This window comes from Solea senegalensis, linkage group LG14, assembly GCF_019176455.1.
Source record: "Solea senegalensis isolate Sse05_10M linkage group LG14, IFAPA_SoseM_1, whole genome shotgun sequence".
Lineage (NCBI taxonomy): Eukaryota > Metazoa > Chordata > Actinopteri > Pleuronectiformes > Soleidae > Solea > Solea senegalensis.
The window spans coordinates 3,750,830-3,772,922 of record NC_058034.1 but is presented as its reverse complement, the minus strand read 5'-3'; the positions used below and the strand labels follow the sequence as shown (position 1 = coordinate 3,772,922).

At 40.2% G+C, this 22,093-nt stretch overlaps 1 protein-coding gene across 1 annotated transcript in view; it reads left to right on the top strand.

The window, feature by feature from the left end:
- The window catches only part of ncanb (neurocan b), a 141,994-nt gene that overhangs the window by 94,267 nt on the left and 25,634 nt on the right, over window positions 1-22,093 (top strand). Inside the window, exon 11 of the mRNA XM_044043240.1 lies at window positions 10,585-10,698. Coding sequence (XP_043899175.1) covers window positions 10,585-10,698 — 114 coding nt within the window. The remainder of the gene's footprint in view (window positions 1-10,584; window positions 10,699-22,093) is intronic.

Genomic DNA, 22,093 nt, shown 5'->3' with positions numbered 1-22,093 from the left:
TGGTCCCGAAAAGACATAAAGAAATATCGAATGAGCAGCACCAAGATTTGCAGAATCACTGAATGACAACAGTTGAAGTAAATAGGCTACAGTAGAAGTGCCATTCCTGACACTGTACTGGGCGTATCCTGGGCGAGTGTACATCACTTTTGAAATACACAATCATTTCATTATGTTGACTCAACTTAAGAAACATACGTAAGGGGATGATACAAATGAAGGTGAGGGTTGTTTTCTAAATGTTTTTAGAAATGTGGGAAAAAAAACCTTAAAAGTACAAACATTATTGTACACACTGTGGTGACCTAACTCGATCAAACAGAGTTTTTTTTTCTTTTCTTAACTCTGCTGTGTTTTAGAAAATAAAAAGTCTAGAATGAGAACAAGAAGCCATCAAAGAGAAGGAGACAGAGCAAAGATGACTGAGTGGATAACATCATTGACAGGGCCTGAGTGTGACTGACAGTTAAACACAAAGTTCCTTACCTTTAAAAGAAATGCTGAATAATTCCTCCTTACCAGGTATCACATCCTCGTATAATTGCACCGTCAGTGATTAATTGACTCTGACAGCACTAAGGAAAAAACAGATCATTCCACCCTACTATTTTCTCTTTAAGTATGTCAGACATAGTGACAGGAGGCAGAGAATAGCCTGTCACTCATGCCTCTGGGGATGTGCTCTACTTTTAAGAGTAGAATTATAGTATTTTTTAAGCGTGCATGCCCATAGAAGTGAGGACAGAGAGAGGAGGAAGTGAGGATGGAAGGAGGGAAGGAAAGGGAAAGGATAAGGGATATAAAAATGAAGTAATAAAGTCTGGGAGGAAGGTGGAAAGGATGTGAAGATTGATGGCAGGTGATTAAATATGTGAGATGGAAGATTGAAGAGGAAGTAGAGAAAATGACAGTAGAGAAAGTAATCTGTTTCAAGGGTTAGATGTGCATCTCTTTAAGCTTAGGTGAGACGTGTTAATGAACACTCCTGGGTGTCCCTAGGCAGATGAAGTTGTTGAGGAACAGGCCAAACTTTACATGGCCCAGAGGGACGCTGCTGCTGCTGCTGCTGCTGCTGCTGCGAGCCCTAAGGGGACACATGTTCACCCCAATGACTCAAAGGAAATTAACCTGGTAAGACTCACAGGGCAAAGGAGGATAAACTTGCCATTTAGATATGTCCAGAGGGAGGGATGGAAAATAGAAGGTGAAAGACTCAGAAGTGACTAATGAACAAGAGTGTTGGGAGGATGAGGAAGAGAAATGGAGGTAGCTCTAAGGAAGGAAATGAAGACAAGGGAATAGAAGAGAAGTGGGACATCTGTGCTACGTGTCCCGGTGATTGTCTATATCTATTTTGAATTTCCTCTTATTTTAAAATGTCTTTCTTTCTCTTTCTGTGAGAAGATAGAAATAGAGTGGGGCTGTGTTGTGCTGGTGGCACAGTGGCAGTTTGTTTGGCATTTCCTGTTCCTGGCTGCTTCTTCCTTCACTGCCCTCCCACCCACACGAAATATTAAAAGACACCAGAGATGGAGCCATTGGACACATGCACCCACAAACACACACACACACACACGCACATCATTTTAAAGTCCTCTTAGCGAGGACACTCATAATACATCCCCTAAACACTCACTTTAACCTGAACTATTACAACTAAATCTTAACACTGAAAAAGCGCTGTGATGATGATGAGCCAAATTGTCCTCCCTTTCCTAAAATATCCTCCCTTCCCATGATTTAGATGTTTTTTTTTTTGGTCCTCATGAAGCTATACATGCAAGTGCACACACACACACACACACACATAACATCAGTGAGCAGAGTCGGGCTGTCAGAACTGAGGGCTAGTAGAGCGATGTGAGATGTTGTGACACTTTACCTCATTACATTTTCCCAGGGCTGTTATGAATGTTGCTGCAGTGCTGTCAACCAAAGCAAAGGCCTGTCTGAAACATACTGTGGGCACAAGCATCCACCCACCCAGACACACACACACACACAAGTGTCATGTATTTGCGCTGAAACACATAAATTAAGATGAATCTTTGCCTGTTGTTGTTTATATATATATATATATATATATAGATATGTACTTTTTTTATGTCTACAAGGCAGGTTTTTAGACTCACTTTACTTGTTTCCCCTCGACTCACAGGGATATCTTGTAAACCCTGACGATTTGGATTGTTGAACATGTGCGGCTCTCAGTACATCGCCTGGGCTCCAGGATGTAATTGCATCTGGGGCTCGTGGTGAGATAGCATATCCTGCTCCTCCAAACATCTCAGTTAAGTGAAACCAAAAAACAAAATTCACCAGAAAGCTCAGGATGAAGGGCAGTGAATGCTCAGATTGGTTGATCTGGGATGCAGCGAGCTGTCTGGAGACCAGGACAAAGCCTTGGGCTGTACCAGACCTGCTGCGTAGACTGTCTGCTTCCTCTTCTCCCCACTGATCCTCATTCCTTTGTAATCCACTCAAACCTAAACTGAAGTGAAGGCACTGACTCCACAGTTTGGCTACTGCTAACACATACTTACACACACATTGACACAATTTAAAAACATATTTTATATTTTTTTTTATTCATGCTTTCATATACATGGTGGCTCAAACATTGACACTACATTTTGTTCTAGATTATGGAAAGAGTAGAAGATGAAATAATCTCAGGAAATAATAAGTGTCGTGTAGCTTTCACAACTGAGCAAAATCCATTCGATGAGGACAGCGACCAAACAGACCTTAAAAATGTTGAGAAACCGAGAAGTGGGTTTTGTTTCAGCTCATCAAGTTATCTCTACATGTCATAGATTATCATTTACAGTATATGAATATCTATAAGCACTGTTTAAATCAACTGTACCTAGGAGTTCATTCAAATTGGTTAGTGTCATGTTTATACAATAATTTAAAGTTAGCTTTAAATAGGTGATATCCAACCAACATGATGACAAAACCAGCAATTCCCATTTCACTATGAGCTAAAAATGCAGATTTTATCCCTGGACTTGTACAGTGTACAGTTTACAAAGTGACACAAACTGCAGTTTCCTGTGGAAAAAGACAAGTTAATGCGGCAGATATTTGTTTTCTTATCCTCGGCTTTTCGGCAAAGGGAGCGTGCAGAGTGCTGTCACTTCTATGTAAGACCCTGACTATGTGTTAATACCTTTTAGAGCCACATTTAAATAAAACTAAACTAAACTAAACCATTCCCTCAAATGGTTAATGTAGAAAAACAGCCAAGTCTGAGTTGGTTTGTCATGGTTACGGCCAGATTTAAATTACATGAAGTTATTTCATGTGTGGTCTTGTTGCCAAACAAGATGGGGTAAAAAAAAAAAAAAACAATTCAGCATTCACACATGCACTAAAACATGTGTGTGTGTCTGGTCTGTAAACACACACACAAACAAGAACACAAAGATTCAGTGCCTGCGGTGTACAAACTATTTTCCCCTTCACTGGTCACACAGCCTTTACACTACAGATTCGTAGGGTTAGGGTCAACACACAGAATTAATTCTATGCTGCACACACACACATCACAGCAACATTATAGCTATTGACACAACACAACGTGGACCATTGACTGGGCATGCTGTTTGCACTAGCACTGGTTCAATAGAAAGTTATCCATCTTGGTAGAAGGGCATGGAAATGTCAATGCCCCTCAGCATGCTAAAGGAAGTCAATCATCCAGGGTCTCGCACAATGAAAGATGACAAACACAAAGCCTGTCAGTGAAAACCTTTGTCTGACAGACATTTACATTTCAAAGCCTCCATTTTACAAGATGCCACTTCCATTTATTTATTTTTACACCATTCTGTCGGTGGTTTGGAGCAATTAGAAGAAGGCGAAAACCTGTGACGTGATCTGTCACTGGTGTTGGTTGATAACAGGGCACACTGGCACCCAGTGGGTTTGTCCAGGCCTTTTCCCTTCACACTTTTCTCTACTTTCTTCTTCTTCTATATCTTATCTTATCTATCTATATCTAGATCATTTTAAATCACTTATTTGAAGGTCTTTATACCTCTACGTCAGTCCTGGTGAAAAATGATGTATTTTATTGGTCTCAGCGAATGGAGAAATGGCGATATAGCACTTTAACAAAGCAGCCCCCAGCGCTCATTTTTCCTCCATGCATGAAATGTGGTAGGCTTATGTAACAGGGTTACAGATCTGTAATAAATAAAGGCCAAAGAAGAGGGAGTTTACAGCGGCATAATGGCAGAGAAAGCTACGTCAGACAGATGATGTGTCTTGCAATATATTGATTATCACAGAATCATTTTATTGTGATATTGTGATTATTAGTATCATAGACCATGTATCGCGTAATGTTTGGTCTGTGCTCTCTAATGTGACGTTGTGGACAAAGGAAGCGCAAAATCAAGGAAATGCAAGAAATTACATCTAACACAACTGCACACAGTGACCCCCTGTCAGTGTCCAGGCTTCACCTCGACAAACACTGGTATGTGACGCCCTGCTCAACACTGCTTTCAGCTTTAATTGGAGTTTGTTTCATGGTTGTGTGAGAGAGACAGATTGATTGGGATATGAATGCCTTTTATGTCACAGGCAAAAGAAAAATCAGTCCTCTTTGTCACATTAATATTGTCCCTTCATGTCCTCTGGACGACCCTGTCAGACGTGAATGCCTCTGGATGGCATTTACTGTTTCAAAGGTTCTCTGTGTAATTGATCATACTGCTGTTTGATCTGTGCGGATGGCATTTAGTCTGCAGAGAAAAACATGCTTTTCTGTCTCGGTTAGGACCAACATGCTGGCTTTCAAACGCCAGCGGAAGTTTGGTGTGATGTGGATCAAATGCATTTTTTTTGCTCTCATTTCACACCCTGCTTGTGTTTCTACCTGTTCACAAGTCTGACGCTTGTAAACACATTAAATTGTATCTCACATGTTCGTCATCAGTTTTCCCTGATTTTTTTGTCTCATCTTTGAGGTTTTTTGTCTTTTTTTTCATCTCTCCGTTTTCCTACTCTGACTTTTTTCATTGCCGCCTCCTTCATCTCTGCACTTAATGAAGCATTTTTCTTTCTTCACAGTTGACCAAAGCAATGTGTTCACAGTTCACTGAAACAGAAACAGCTACTTTCTCTCCTTCAGTAAAAATACATCACGAAAAAAAGTCATACTGCTCTATTTTCTTTCATGCTTTCATTAAGTTAATAAGCAACTGGCTGCAATTTTAACATTCTCAACAAATATTTAATAAGTGGATGCGTTATTCATTAGCATCCAGCATCTTAATTTCCTCTCCACTGCACCTCAACCTATGTGGCAAATGCCTAAACAGAGGAGCAGCAATCACATTCAGTTTGAACATCTTTAAGCTATTTTTGTGTCAACGTGTGACAAATGCCAGGTAAAAAATAACTCACAATGCTTCTCACTTTGACATTTTCTTTTCTTCCTTATTGTGGATGGGTTTGAAGTTCAGAATAGAACAATTGCAAAACATCTCACTGCCACACAGTAAAACAAATGAACTATCATTTAATGCATATGATATGTGTAATAACAATAACAATACACAAATGAACAATTTGTATTTTGATTCAAAAGGACTGTAATAAGAGCATAAACATGTGATTTATCAGTCAGCAAAAAGGTTTTAACACAACAAATGTTACATTTAAATGTAATATTTATATCATATTTGAATGATATTATATATTAATGAGCCAAGTTGCTGTAAAATGTTGAATTGGTATTGAAGAAGACCTGAAACTAGCTTTTACTGGTGTTATTTTCCCTTTGACCTACATTCAAACTGAGTTAACTGTCTATTGTTATATACAGTCTGGTTGTTACCAATGCTAGAATAGTAACATTTCCACTGAAGGGATGAGTACACATTTCATATCAATGGATCAGCCAATAGGAGGCACCCTCTCTCCCACTCTCGCTCTCTCTGAACTACCCAATAATTTGTGATAATCTCTTGTAACAAGTTAGATTTATTAAGTCAGGAAACAGCGGAGGTGCAGAAGTCTAGTCATTCTTCAGATCACTTGGTTTACACTATGGAAGTATTGATCAATAATACCTGAAATATGCTGCCTACCCCAGCTTTAAATATTCACAATTGCACATGAAACAGTTCAAAATGTAATGAAAAACCAGGATAACCTGCCTAATCAGGGATGTGCTGGTGCAATTTGATGACATTTAACTTACAGTGACCAGACTCAGACATTATCAACAACAATAAATCACCCCGCTTTCATGCTGTCACATCATTTGTATCTAATGCATCTGATGTATCTTTCATGTGGAGATGAAGAAGCCTGTGGGTTATTAGTCCAGACTCTGTCTGATTATTTGAGTCTAGGATGTTCGTGAGTTCCCTCTTATTAAAAGTTAAATAGACAGCTTCTAAAGTGGAGTGTGTGATGTGAGACTCCTGTGGTGTTTACTTTGACCTCCTGAAAACTCTCTGAAAACTCTCTTCTTTAACAGTAGCTACAGGATGGCAGCAACATGTTACAGGATAACAGGATATTCCTTCTCTTACAATCATAAATACTTTTTATGGCACAGTTACTGGAACACTAAATAATACCATGTTTAAAAGCATACCAATCCCCAGCTGAAATATCAATTCCTCTCTCTAAGCCTTTATTACTCTTTATCAATTTTCTCTGCTGGAGGCTCCACAATAGATCAAACCACAACATTCTTTACCCTGAAATGTTTTGATTGTGGCCAAGAACCTGTTCATAAAATGGAGAAAGTGCTGGTTACTTTTCAACATTTACAACTTCCATTGCTGGAGTAAGATGAACAGCATAAACTTTGTGGTTATAAAGTGAAAAGACCCAGAAAAAAGTGTCAGAAACAGAAGGACATGAGTGTCTGAATTGATCTTTAGGTCGATGTGGCTCTGGCCGAGTACACACGTAATAGGAATTTAATCTGATCTAATAAACCTGAAAAATAATACCCAAAGGGGAGGCAGGTGAGGAAGGCCTGGGGCCTTCACCCACCTGTTTTCTGTTTGCTCTCTGTCTCCTCTCTTCTTTCTGTCTCTCTGTCTCTTTTTCTGTCCCTTTTCAATTATTCATGCCCCGATTTCGACACATGCCTGCAGTAGGCTTCTAGATATTCTGTCAAATGACACCGCCCCCGCTTTGTCTGGCTGCATTTTCACTATCCTCCCTCATGTTCCTCTTCGCGCCTCCGTTCCCCCATCCTCCACCCTCAAACTCATCGGCTTTCCTCACAGAGGCGGAGATAAACAACAACGGCAGGTTCCAAATTTCCTTAGCAATCAGGCATTCCTCTACCCCATCTTCTTTTCTAAAGTCCTCCACCATTATGTTAGCTTCATCAACTTTCCATAGTTATTTGCTGCCACCCCTGACAGATTCAAATGTCTAAGAGAACCTAGCTGCACCCAGCAATTACTACAGTCGCTGGCACCTGCATAAGGCCCCATCTATTTCTCTCAGCCAGCAGATAAGTGGAGCACTGCTCTCCTCAACTCCTCTGAGACTAAACTAATATCCAGGTCTGGTTTTGTTGTATTGGGTAGTGAGCCAGAGAGTGATTGACACACATACAAGTGCACAAATACAGCCTCACACACGGCCACCTGCTTAAGTTGGATGGTTCTCTCATTAAGCCAGTTGGGCAGAGTGGAGACTGAATGGACTTTGAGTGGATAGGCCTGCTGTGATTTGGCCCTCTTTGCTCAGTTTGAGGGGAGAGAATGGAAGGTGCAGATGCACGTGGATATTGAGGAACAATGTGTTGTCACAGACATATGGTGCACAGCGGTAATGATAGCATTATTTTTATCCACCCAGCCATCGATCCAGCCATCCCATAGACCGCACATTTGAAATCTAGCCTTTGTAGGACGGCCTACTTCTCTCTTACTTTATAATAGTTCTTTATTGTTAGTTTCAACTCTTCCTCAGTTTTGTGAATGTTGTTCCAATTCAGTAAAATAACGAGTAAAATAAATAGCATGGCATATATGAGGGACACCACATGGTTGACAGCTGGCATCATCCAGCCTGGTTGTAGGTGACCTTTAAAAAAAACCTCTATCTAGTTTTTAAAACAAATAAACAAACAAAAAAATATCCTGGAATATCCTGGATTTCAGTCACCTCCTGCTCTAAAACAGCAATAGTAACAATAATAGAACAATAGCTATATAGCTATATAATATAATATATATAATAATATATATATAGCTATATAATAGCTATATAAACAAATGTGTTTATATAGCACATTAAGAATGGTCAAAAATGCAAAGAAAATAAATGTAAATAAGATGCTTAAAATATCATATAAAATAGGAAAAACATAATATTATGCGCTTCAGCATGTTGTTGGTCTTGGCTCCTCCAGCTTTCTTGGACTTTTCGTCAATCTCATCACTTGGCTCCAGCAATGCTAAAGCTCATCAGCTATGCTAATCAGAGATGCTTGCCTGTTGCCCCTTGCTGCCCTGATCCTATCACATCAACTTCACAGTTGTGCCTCTGAATCCACTGGAGCACTGCGGCTTTTAGTCTACAGTATTAACTGGATAGTGAAACTTTATTGAGCCATTGTTTGTGAACTTCTAATCATGGACAGCTATTTTCATGCCTCATGTCTGGCATTAAGTGGGTAATGTTTCTTTTAAAGATCTCAATTGCATGGCGCGCTAAAGTCGGTACCTTGAAGAAAATAAAGAGAAAATAATTATCCAACATTGAAGAAGCCTCTAGTCTAGTTTCTCCATTGGGACTTTTGCTTTGAGTGGTAAGGCTTGTATTTATGCTTTTTTTTCATAGATTCACAGTTACTAATAATACATTTATTGCATATTTAACAATTGAAGCAGATTTAAATTGAAATTGATTTATTGAACTTGGGTGTTTGTCATATTTACTGACTTCAAAACTAGTGTTGAAATGACTTTCTCCATCATAGGGTCCATTTTTATTTTCCATTTGTGTATCGTTTTTACAATTGATTCCTTAAATACATTTCAAGTGGTTTGTGTTTCCACAGTATAACCACTAACTGCAGTTCTGTGTGTGTGTGCGTGTGTGCGTGGCAGTCAGCATCATAGTCCAACCTACACTAGCCCTTATATATTACTTTAACCCTTAGAACACAGCATTTTGGCTCCATTACTATGTTTTAAACATATACAGAGGCTAGAAGAATGTGCTATATAGAGTTTTTTAAAATAGTATTGAATTTGTGAAATTTGGAAATGCGTCACAGTTCAAAGTTCACTTGGCTCGTCTTTATGAACAAAAAGAACGGTCTGTTTTGTGACTTCTGCACAATTATTGCTATAAACACACATCCCAGATCCGTGAGCACTAAGGGTTAAACCTCTTTGTTCATACATCATTTCTGCTACAGCTGTATCGCTAAAAGAGCCACTTCCTCCCTCTCTCACACTCTCATAATATGTAAACCTAGTTGAGTGGACCTGATTAAGCATTTGCTGTAGCTGTCTTATTTTCTTAGGTGTTTTTCTCTTGTTATGACTGCTTTGTTATTTTGTTCTTTTTTTATATATATATTCAGCATGTTCCACCCTGTCTTTAACTAGACATTTAGAGACATGGATATGAGCCGATGCAATACACTGACACAGATGCCATCTCATCGGGACTCCTTTGGTCTCCACATCCATCTCCACATGCATCAAATCAGGGCTTTGATATCAGCCAACCCAAAGCAGGAGAACCAGCAGTGATGTTGTCGCAGTGTTTTACCCTAAAAAGACTCTTCCACTGCAAATGATGTCTTTGTTCAAAGCCCATGTAGTCCAACTCTGAAACATGCCAACTTCTCGGTCTCAGCAGCACATTATCTCTTTGTTTGCATCACCTCTCTATCGTTACTTTGTTCCCTGTGCACATCTTCCCTCACCATTTGGCCTGTCTCTTGACTCCCTCCTCTTCTCCCATCCCTTGACCTCTTACCTAAGCCCCAGGGAATCACTCAGTTGTTGTGATGGCAGAGGATTGTGGGATAGCAGCTGCAGTTTTAATGATTTTGCCCCCGGGCTCAGATCAGCCAGAGAAATACGGTTACCATTTTTCAACCAAATGAGGACTCTCACCGCTGCAACGCCTCTGCAAAATGTGTGCGTTGATTTGCATGTTCGGGCGTGATTTTGACATTACACCAAAAAGGACGACGAGTGTTGTTTTGGTCTTTTTTTACCTGCAGTAAAACAGTGTCGATTTTGAAGATGGAAGCTCATCTTCCTCGTCCATATGCCTGTCTCTGCCTCCTCTCACTCGCTGTCATCGCTCAGGTTTGACAGCACAACTACTGCACATGCTGCAAACACATTGCAATTAGCATCATGTGCTTCAGTGTGTCCCAAACAGATTACTGATGAGGCTCAATCAATTCTCTTCAAATTATAACTTTCTCAAAAACACCTCTAATCTCTCCAAAATGTTAGTCTCCTAGGGTTTTTTTCAGGAGTGTGTTAGGAAAGTGTGGAAATTTAATGGCGTATTTGGAAAGTTCTGTTTCTAACCCTCTCCCTCTTTCTTTCCCTCCAGACATTGATGACTGCCAGTCTAATCCGTGCCAGAATGGAGGAACCTGCATCGATGAGATCAACTCCTTTGTGTGTCTTTGTCTGCCCAGCTACGGAGGAGCTACATGTGAGAAAGGTAAGAGTGTGAATAAAAACACTGCACCCGCTGGTTCACTTCATGAAGGAATATGTATTGGGGCGGAGGTAAATGAATGTAGGAGGATAAACAAAATGTGGAATGACGAGATGATGGAAACGATGTAGGAACAAGGTGCCGTGAGAGTGGAGGCACTGTTGGGAGGGAGCAGGGGGAAGAGAGGCCTGGAAGGGAGTATGTGATTCAGAAAAATGTGGTGGCAAAGGCTCAGCATGTGGAATCAGAAGATGCAGCTGAAGAGGATGTGTAAACAGACTCGGGAGAGAATGAGGATGTGAATGCAGAAAAAAAAGGTGGAGGAGGAGACAGCGAGGAGAGGAAAGCTCCGTGGATTAATGTATTGGCTTCATACAGAACACCTGCGTCCAGCTGGTTTCGTCTCATTATGGGAATTCCCCTGTGAGAGGGGGGATGTGGAAGTGGTGATTCACAAACTGCATATTACATGAAGATGTGAAACAACAAAGAGGCACATCCACAGCTGTGATGTGGATCATGCTTATCGATACTTTTAATTTCTATTATTTGGTGATGAGGAAGGCCCCCACCCACACACACACACCCACCCTATGTCAGCTGGGATTGGCACCAGCACCCCCTGCTACTACTAGGATAAAGATGAATGAATGAATGGTGCTGAGGAAGGCCTGAGTATGGAAGAACTGGGTTAAGGTTGTATTGTTCCTTCACCCTCAGAGGGCAGCATCTTCTGTTTAAACCATAGACTCCAGGTACCCTGAATATACCCATAGACCTTTTGGAATCCTGAAATTCATAGATGTCTCTAAATGGGAAAATAATTAACGGGAAAATAAAAAACTGGCCTGAACCTAGTGATTGAGACCATTCATTCCCCAAGAATGACATTATAAATCAACTGAGATGTAGAATGTAATTTTCCCATAGACTTCTATTCAAATGGCATTATTTTTGCAACCACTGATTGCTGACTGCTACATCTGTCCACTTTTCAAACCCAGAAAACTATATCAATTGTTTTATATATAAACAATGGACTCCACTGTCGTGAAAGTCTTGTTCCATCATTTGGACTGACCTCTGTGGCTGTTGCTTGTCTCTGGGAATATTTAGTGCATACATTAGAAAGTATAAGAAATGATGCCAACTGAGTCTGGACCAAGTAGCAACATATTTAACCATAAAGAGTGTTAACGTGTGAAGTTTTTGGCTGCACTGAGGACTGTGCATTTCTGTTGGCATCAGCAGAAACGTTTATGTTTGTAGGTGTTTTATGGGATCGCTAGTGTGACCCCGTTTAACTGCAAATACGTTTTCACACACCATGATACAAATTGTTACGGTTTTAGCCTCAGTTTTAAGATAAATTTAGCAAAGTGAGCCTAAACTTCTGCGCAATGGCCCACCACGATGTCTGCAGTCACCGTGGAAACATCACACTGTTTTTGTTTTGTTTTTCTTGTTATTTAGAAAAAATAGATATTATTTCATTTGTGTCACCCTGGTCAGATGTGACCACGCATTGTATCCATCTACAGAAGACTTTGGTGTGAGTAGCCTAATTCCAGAGTGCATTAGGCAACCCACACCAAAATCATTTAAATGAATACGAAGCACTACACATAAGAGGAAAAGTCTGTTTTATTTTATTGTTGTTTTCACTTTGAGGTGAACTCTTCCTCTCAGAACATTAAATGAATACAAAAACAGTCTAAATACTGAATATGCAGAGTCACCGTCTCATCCCAGACAGACATGACAGACTCAGTACTTGGGCTTGGCCTGCCAACACCTCCAGTCCTGTAGCGTTTACAAATCAAGGTTGTTCCTTTAGATGGGAGAAACACTTTCCTCCTGCAAACACACACACACACACACACACATCACCTCAGTGTGCCTCTCGTTTGACATGTACCGGAGCTGTGCGTGCGTTCCCTCTCCTGCTGTGTTGCTGCCTTCATGGCTGATTGGGAGCAGCAGGTCTGGTTGTGTAAAACCTAAAGTGTCTGTTTTCCTGTCGCTTTTATCTCTCACTGCTCTGCATTTGCAGAAATATAGGATTCAACTGTGAAAACTGCAGTTCACAACAGGCATCACTCTGTCAGTTTGCTGTGATCTCAGTTTGATATTTAGAGGGAGGTCGAGAACGTCGGAAATTAACTAATTTGCTCCTTTGTTCAGCCAAGGCTTTCATTCATTTAAATGTCATCCCATTGGTCTCTGTCTCGCTAAAGTGGCCCAACACTCACTCACACTGTCTCTCTCCCCGTCTCTCTCTCTCCCCCTCTCTGATTTGCTGTGTGTGTGTGTTTGTGTACATGCTCAGGTGTATGCATTGTGAGGTAACAGCCTCGGACTCCGGGTAGATATGGTCCACTGCTGGTTTGCTCTAGCCTGTTACCATGGTGATCCCATCTGAGAATCAGAAACAGTAAGTTGATGGGGCTTAAGTCATCCAGTCATCCAGTGAATATAGCGAGAGAGGAGGAAAATATATTACATTACATGTCATTTAGCAGACGCTTTTATCCAAAGCGACTTACAAAAGTGCATATTGTTGTTCTTGTTTCAAAATTCAAAGAAAGGAAAGCAGGATTTTTGTTATATTAAAGGTCCAGTGTGTCCAGGGTTTTTTGGAAAAATTGAAGGTAAACGTCTGATTCTATTGTTGAATTGTTGTTTTTTATTATTATTTATATCAGAGTTTTACAGTAGCCCACAGTGGATGAGTTTTGATGTGAACAGAGGGCTACATGGTTCTCCGCCACACTTCACTACAACTTCACCAATAAATTATGCACACTTTTACACACTGTACCCGAATAATTAAAGCAAATTAATTCATCCTTTAGTTTTTATTTATCTTTTATGCTTCAGTTATAAAACAGTATTTGTTTATTATGCTTTTTTATCCTTTTATGTTATTTTTTGGGGTGGGGGTGGGGGGGGTGAATAGTGGCAGAGATAAAAGGCAAAAGAAGGTGAATACAGAAAAGGCAGAAAAGGTGTTTTTATCGGTTGTTGACTCGGCTACTTTTTTCTTTTGGTCTGAAAACCGTGCTGTGTTTGTGAGTGAGTGAGGATTTGTTATTTCACCACTTGATGATGCCTTTTCTTTTTTACTTTTCTTTTCTCTCCCCACCTTGCTGCTGTCACTTCCTGCATCTATTTGTGTCTCTCATCTCTGATGCACTGCAGGGGGTTTTGTCATGAGCTGTTTCATGTGTGTGTGTGTGTGTGTGTGTGTGAGAGCTGCTGCGTGAGTACATTTGTGCATCGGCAGCTTTGCAGTGACTGTGTACGCCTGTGCAAATATTTGTGTGATACCTCTGTGAAGTTCAGCGTCTTTCAGCAAACACACCTGCACACACCAAGATGCATCTTAAAAGGAGCCTTTTTCCATCTCACATAATGCATCATCACAGCCACCTATCCTTAATCTCAACCCCTAGAACCAAACCGTAGCCTTCTAAATGCACTTTAAGCAAAATAAGGAACAGAAAGAAATCACCTCAAAGCCTAAAAGCACATTTTCTCTCATTGTATTTTAGTTACAATGTTTACATTGTACATAGTTTACATTTCTTTCCGGTCTGTTTATTCAACTGCATCTTCATCTTCACAATCCAACTCCAAGCAGAGAAAATATATTCAGGGGCCAATGAAAAAAAAACAATAACAATAACATGAACCACACTCTCTTTATTTCCTGACAGAACACATATATACAAATTGGAAACAAGACGTCTGTGTTAAACACAGAGTATCTCATTAATGCCAAGGCATCTGGCTGCTGTCCAGTTATGTGTGAGGAACGTTTTTGCTGCTGCGCTAAACTCAACAGGGCCAGGAGTGGTTCGCTTTTCATCCATCTTCTCGTAGGCCCCTTCCGTTCCACGCTTAGCCTCCATACATCAAACCATTCATTTTACTGATGTACTGCTACATCCACACTCCAACTTTAATCGTGTTTTACTGCATTTAAAGAGTCAGTGCATGGTGGGCAGAGGTGAGAGGCATTTATCCCATCAAACTTCTGAATGATCGGGTTGTGATTTGATTTGACATAGGTTTGAATCTATTTGTCTGCACTGTATTTAAATGTTACACGCTACACTTTTAAGTGAAATTCACCTAAACTGAGACCCTCCCTGTTTTAGCTTACAAATACCTGGGGTTGGGTTTTAGTCTAATAACAATAATAATAATAATAGTAAACTTTATTTGTTTAGCACCTTTCATACAAGGATTGCAGCTCAAAATGCTTCACAATGAAAGGAAAATAAAATGTAAAAAGAAAAGACATGCAAATACAATAAAACACAACACAGGGTGGAATGAAAAGCAAAAGCCTGAAGTCAAAAACACCCTCTTTTAACTTTGAAATAAAACAAAAGATGCAATAAAACAGTAAAATACAACACAGGGTGGAATAAAATAGGAAAAGGTTAGAGAATTGGCCACATTTTTGATTTATGGACTAAATTGGCATTATAAATATGTTTTTATTGGGATTTACACATTGTTACGCATCAAAGCAAACACCTTTATTTTGTTATTATGTAAAAATATCATCGCAAGTGTTGTTTTTGCTACATCATAATAGAATAGAATGATATCATTAAGCTAATAGTTTGACTTTGAGATCCGTGGTGTAGACAGGCAGAAACATTTGGACAGAGACCGTAAACAATTCCGCTGCCTCCCATGTTAATTTCCATATCAGTCACAACCCTGTTACTGTTGCCAACACAATAAAGATGGTGACGATTCTGATGCCGCTCTGACAACACAAAATAAGTTTAATTGTTCCAGGCTTTCCCAAGCTACTCACATATTAATACACAACAGAAAAAAACCCCAGCCTTACATGTAATATAAAATAAATGAGAGGACAGCAGGGGAATCTGGGGCAGACCAAATAAACAACACGAGTGCTGCAGATTGGCAGCAGGCAGCAACCTACACAGTGATGCTGATGACAGGGAGGGCAGACTGAGCTGACTAACAGCAGTGGGAAGTGTTTCAGAAAGCACCAGATGCAGTTCTTCTTCTGTCACCCTGTCGCTGCACACGTTCTATTACACATCCACCCTCAGAGTCTGCCTTTTATCTCACACCTGCACGTCCCCTTGCTTACACTGACGGTGTTTTACTTGTCTCTGAAGTGAATGTAAAGGAAAATATGCATCAATGCAGTTGTGTATTTCATGAAATACTGGGTGTGTTAGTGATGCTGGGTATAATGATAGATGAGCTTGACACTGGACAATTTAGCAGCTCGCTCATGCTGAGAGTGATGGAACAACCACTGTCATACTTCAGAAAATGCTGATTCTATAGCAAAAATATGCCACTTCTGCTTATGTGAAGACTTGTCACATTCTTGAAGGGTTGTACCATTTCATAGGGGTACATTTAATCATAGAGGCAAGAGCTAAGGGTAAAAACGAGCAACAAGACGTGGTCAAGTAGCACAACACTACATCGTACAACTTGAAAATAGTATTGTTATTTGTAATCAATATAAAAAGTGATGCCTCTTCATTTTTTGGCAAGTTCTTCTCTTGGTATCGAGTATAAGTATTTTCCTTGGTGTTGAGTTTGAATTTCTAGTATCGTGACAGAATAATGACTATATCCAGCTCTGAGTCCAACAATATTTGATTTATACGATTTATAAATAAAGGGTTTGGACCTGAAGTTTTATGAACATATATATTATATTTTGGCAATCCTGCATTTGTAAAATGTTGATATTCTGTTATCCTAGTATAAATGACCTGACTATGTATTGATGTAGCTGTCCTTCTTGTAACCTCTTATTTGAAATACAGCTGCAGTTTTCTACCGATCTGGGATCCAACTATAGCTTTCCATCATCACAGGTTATTTTGTGCTTCCTGTCATCGTTTCTGGTCCAGACGTGTCCTTTACAGAAACGTTGTTGGTCACTTTAATGTGTCACTCTCGGGTGTGCCCTCTTGTTAAGCGACAGTACACCAAGTACTTCACCTGAACTCGTTTTTAACAAGCTGTACTTTGCTGTTTGATTGTTACTTCATAGTTATTTCATATTTCCTTTGTCTTACTGTTCCTGGAGTCATTTTATGACTCAGCCTCTGCGCTCAGAGTTGATGGAGAGACTCAGAAGGAAGGCGCCAGAGTTCACCAGCTTGGCTGCTTTGTCTTTGTTTTGTCCCAGAATGCACTGCCACTTTCTGAACAGGTGACTCAGCAGAAAGCTCAGCTCAAAATTAATTTCGGTGCATCATCCAGGTTCTTAAGAGACTATTAACGCTAATGGAGATTCATGCATTCTAATAACATGTCGAGAGGGACACGTACAAAGACTGAGACGGGAGTGAGATGGAGCTTTTTGTTTTACTTCGCCCACAACACTGTCCTGAGTTAAGAGCCACTTTAACTGGGGCCACATGGATGTGTGTGCGGTGTGTGATGATGGCTGTGCAGCCGTCGTGCTCCTTGTTCATATAGCTCGGATGTTTATTGAATAGCTTCTGCTGTGTTTAACATAAGGTTTGCCTTTAAAAATGCCCTTCTGTTCTCAACTGAACACCAAGACCAGAGAAAGAGAGGATTGTTTTTGCACAGGCGTTGCACAGTCTGAACTGTTCAATTACACTCGTTCAGATACAGTATGTCACAGTAAAATCCTTGTGGAAAAAAAAAGTATGGATTCAGAAACCAAAATGCTTGTCCTGATGAGGTGCAGCTTCCTGTAAAAAAAAAAAGAGCTCTATTCTCAAGAAAAGTGGCACGGCTCAGTTGTGTCATGAGCAGTGTGGCTGCTCTCATCTGACAACATTTGTGCCGACATGAAAAGCAATCTTCTCTGTGATACACTCACATGCATTAACAGCAAACCATCGCTCTCATTTTATTGTGTTCAACGCGTCTCTGTGAACGGGTAAGCTGGAGTGTCATTCACCATTTTTACTTTCTGAAGAAACGCTCATTTTCAACTCCTGTGGGGAAGCAAAGATGAAACTGTGACTGAGCAGAGCAGGTGTTGTATTAGAAGAAAAGAAGAAAGACAGTGTGTGTATGTGGGGGGGGGGCTAGCTGTTCCTCTGCTGTGCATAAATGAACAGCTCTTATGGAAAAGTCAAAAACATTACATTGCTTAAGGTGTAGTGTGCTTGTGTTTTTTTGTTTTTCTCATATTCCCACAAACACTGCTCAAATATGCTAATAGCAAAGCTACGAAGCCTGGCTCCTGCTATTGCACTCCCCTTTGCGATTAACTTGCAGTGTCACATTTTTATTACAGCACTTTTACCTGCGTCCTTTATCTCAGGGGAACTTAAGCTGATTCTGCCACAGAAAACATTTTCCAGTTTAGTTTCCTGCTTGCTCCTGCAGTATTTTTTTCTACTGCTCTTGATTCTCAGCATTTATTCAGAGTGTCATGATGACGACTGGGGAAAAATAAAATAGTCGTGTAGCTTACATCATCAGTAGTCTCAAAAAGGTTGCAGGAGCGATGTAGGCAACAAAAGGTTCCATTGCATTTACTTGAGGTTTTAATGAGACAACTTACTGAATACCATATAATAAATAGGCTTAGGCTTTATTGTCTAATTCATTTCCACAGCACTGTACTCAGGGTCAACAAACAACGCAGTAAGAGACTCATATTCTAATTCTATGAAAAATTATAAATTAAAGAAAAAAACAAGTGAGACTTTGAAAGACCTCACTTGACTTGATGCACGTAACACCACTCTTCCATTCAGTTTTTTGGTGTGTAGATGATGCAGATTTTTCATGTCACCAACGAGCTTTGCAAGTCGCAGACATGAGTGCCCCGATCAGCATGCAATCAGCAGTTACCAATCAGTGTATCAGCTCTTCAGAATCGCAATTACAGAGGCTCGACGATGCGTCGCAGACTCCAATTGTCAGTCAACACCAGCTGATCACTCACCACGATGGGGTGAAGGCGGCAGCGACACTAGTCCAACTGACGGAAGAATAAAGAAGGAGCAATTACAGCATGCATCATATCCTGTGTTATTATTGCATGTTTTTATGATCCACCATGGTTTGGAAACAATACAGTCAGTCATGTAGTGTGAACCCAGTGAAGACTGTATTAACAATAATAACAATGATAATAATAATGATGATGCATTTCATTAATAATCGCCTTTCCAAACTTCAAGGACACTTCTACAAAAGACAAACAACAATAAAAAACAGGATGACACAGTAAACATATAGTGGAGTGAAATTGCAGAGCTATTTTGAACAGGTGGGTTTTGAGTCTGGATTTGTAGAGTGGAAGAGAGTCAGAGTTGCAGATGTCTGGTGGGTGTGAATTCCACAGATGGAGAGCAGAGCGGCTGAAAGTGTGGAATTTGGTGCTGGATAAATATAGCTGGGTGTCATCCGTGAAGCACTGAAGGTGTATATTAAATTTGCGGAAGATATTGCCAAGAGGTAGATGATAAAGAGAAGGGGCCCCAGGACTGACCCCTGGGGCACACCTCTAGTGACGGAGGAGGGCTGGGATTTGTTGATTTGACCAGAATGAATGTAAGTCATAGAGTGTGAACAACTGAACACAGTACTTGGGTCTCGGTCAGTGCAAGAAGCAAGTACTATAATAGTAGCTGTAAATGCTTTAATATGCATTTTTTTACTGTCATCAAGCTGTCTTCTTATCCTTCTTTTGTGGCACTTACTATTTATCTCAATAAAGCAATTTCAGATGTGCATGAAAAAAAGATTGGTCAAAGAAAAAGCACATGCATGTGTGTTTCCACATGCATACATGTGCCTTTTCTTATACCAATTTTTGGAAAATCTATTAAAATGCTATACATTTTAATGGAAACATAGACTAGAATTATGAAGTATCAAATTAGTCCAGAATCTTCTCAGTGAGTTATATTTTGTTGCTGTGAAGGTCATAGCAAATGATCTATACATCATTTTCATTCTCATCAAATAATTCAGCAACCCTTCAGACCCAAAGGATGGGACCACTCCTATCAGTGTACAGCAACATTATATTAATATCAGTGAATAGTAAAAACAAACCAGACCCGTACAATTCCAGTCACAGCAACAGCCACCAATTTCCCTCAGTGTTTGACTGCAGTGCCTCATCTGACCATATCATACTTCTGTCGACTGAAGGTTCTAAACTGTACATTCATCTTTGAAGAGGGTTTTATACACTGTAATAATCCCTCTCTGTGTAATTGTTGACAGAATGTTCTTGCTGACGCAGACCGATGACATTCTCAGTCTCCTGAGGAAGCATTGCTCTTCATTATCTTCAGCATCACAGACTCCAAAATGCCTGACCTCATTTGCTGAAGTGTTTTCCCAGATGCAGACGTCACTTTATATCACACGTCTTTGAGCCGCTTTTGACTTAAGCTCCTGTCGTCAGTGCCCCAGCAGTGAACCCTTTTTTCAAAGTCACGCAGATGTTTTCCTCTCGCTGTGCCTGCTATAAATATCCCATTATGTATGACTGGATGTTGTATCATGAAGCGAAAAAATTAAATCATCAGCATTTTGAATGTTTTATCACTTGTTTATCTTTTTTTCCTTTGATTTGGCACCAATCTCTTGACGTCTAGCCATCCTGAGGATTTCTCTCTCCCCGTCGACCTCTGTGTGTCTCCATGCGACCGTCAGACCGTCTCAAAGCAGCTATTTACAAAACCATAACCATACAACCATGAAGTTCTCTGTTCCTGTTACGTGCACGAGCACAAATACCTTATTATATCGCTCTAATTTCCCTAATCTTTGTTTCAGATGTGAATATAAACACAAACCCAAAAGTGCCAAACGAATAATTCTGTCACCGCCTTAGACCGAATATCTGGCCACTTGAGGGTGCTTATCAAACGGTTAGCAAACAGATCCACATGCAGCAGACACAAGAAACATTAGCATTCATTTGAAGTTGTGCTTCTTGCCATCAGATTAACATATTTTAAATATTCTCTCTACTTTTAGCTTGAAAAAGCAAGTTGGAACCCTGAGGGACTGCTGACCTGTGCTCACCAGCTAGCAGCTAACTTTGCCTGTCTGCAAATTGAGGACATAAAAGTACAATAGTCATCAGAAAGAGACAACAGACAAAGGATTTGATCCTTAGTTGATATAAAAGTCTTAAAGGTCTAGTGTGTAACATTTAGGAGGCTTTATTGTCAGAATTCAACTATATCCCTAAATAGGTTTATGTGAAATTGCGTTAAGGTGACAATTGTTTGGTTTTTGTAGCCTTAAAGCCTTTGCACACCGGACACACAAAAATTTTAAATATTTTTTGAACATGTGTCGAATCAAACTGGTCACGTAATTACACTGATCATGTTTTTGGACCTTGGTCAATTTTCCGAGCTTCCTTTTCAGACAAATTCACCGCTAACCTAATTCTTTACAGTCGACGTGACCAATTATCCGCACTTTCGCCCCGTATATTCACAACATGTCCGGCCTCCAAATACATTTAGAATAAGCCTCTATGGCAAGGGTCTCAAACTCAAAAGACCTGGGGGGCCACATGAGCTGGTAAGGTGGGGGCCAATCAAGTGAAAACGGGCTGCATGTAATCTATCAAAGGGCCTCCTAGGGAAAGAGTGTTGCTTTGTAGCAGCAGCCTACTCGCACTGCCATGTTTCTGCCAAAGTATACAAATTGTGTCAGAGCATGCATTTTTGTATTTTGGAGTGGAATCTTGCCACACAGTTGAAGAACAACATCCTGTTTGGTACTTGAAGGCCACCATAGTTCCCTAATGCACTTATTGGGAAAGGGTAGGGTGACAATCTGTTGTTGCAATCTGCAAATCTCAACACTAGATGTCAGTAAATCTCGCTCACTAGACACTAAAAAAGTCACACACACACACAGTCTTACACAAAACATGTTTGCCCTTTGTGTGATGATGTAAGGGCACATTTGCACTACAGTGATCTGTTTACTTCACCTGACATTAGCTGCATGCTGATGCAACCCTCTGCATTCCCAGTCTATAATACTAGTACATTCAGTTAATGCAGACAGTGAACTTAAACGATCACAGCGTGCATCCTTCTTGCCCGAAATACTAATTACACTGTGTTGAAACACTTAAGCTGGACCTGCTGCGTGCCTGCTGTATCCATTTTTGCTTATTTACCGTAAAAAAGCCTGAGCCGCCATCTATGGGCTGATTGTGTCGCTTCAGCCGCCTGTCAATCACTGTGTTGAGCTTTGTTTCACAACATCATTACACCTAATTGTGAGAGACACACGATCAGGATGCTCCGTTAATCACCACTGCCCTTGTTACAAATAAGATGTAACAATAATAATATAATAACAATAATTCCTCTCACATTTTCCCCTTGCAACTCTCTCT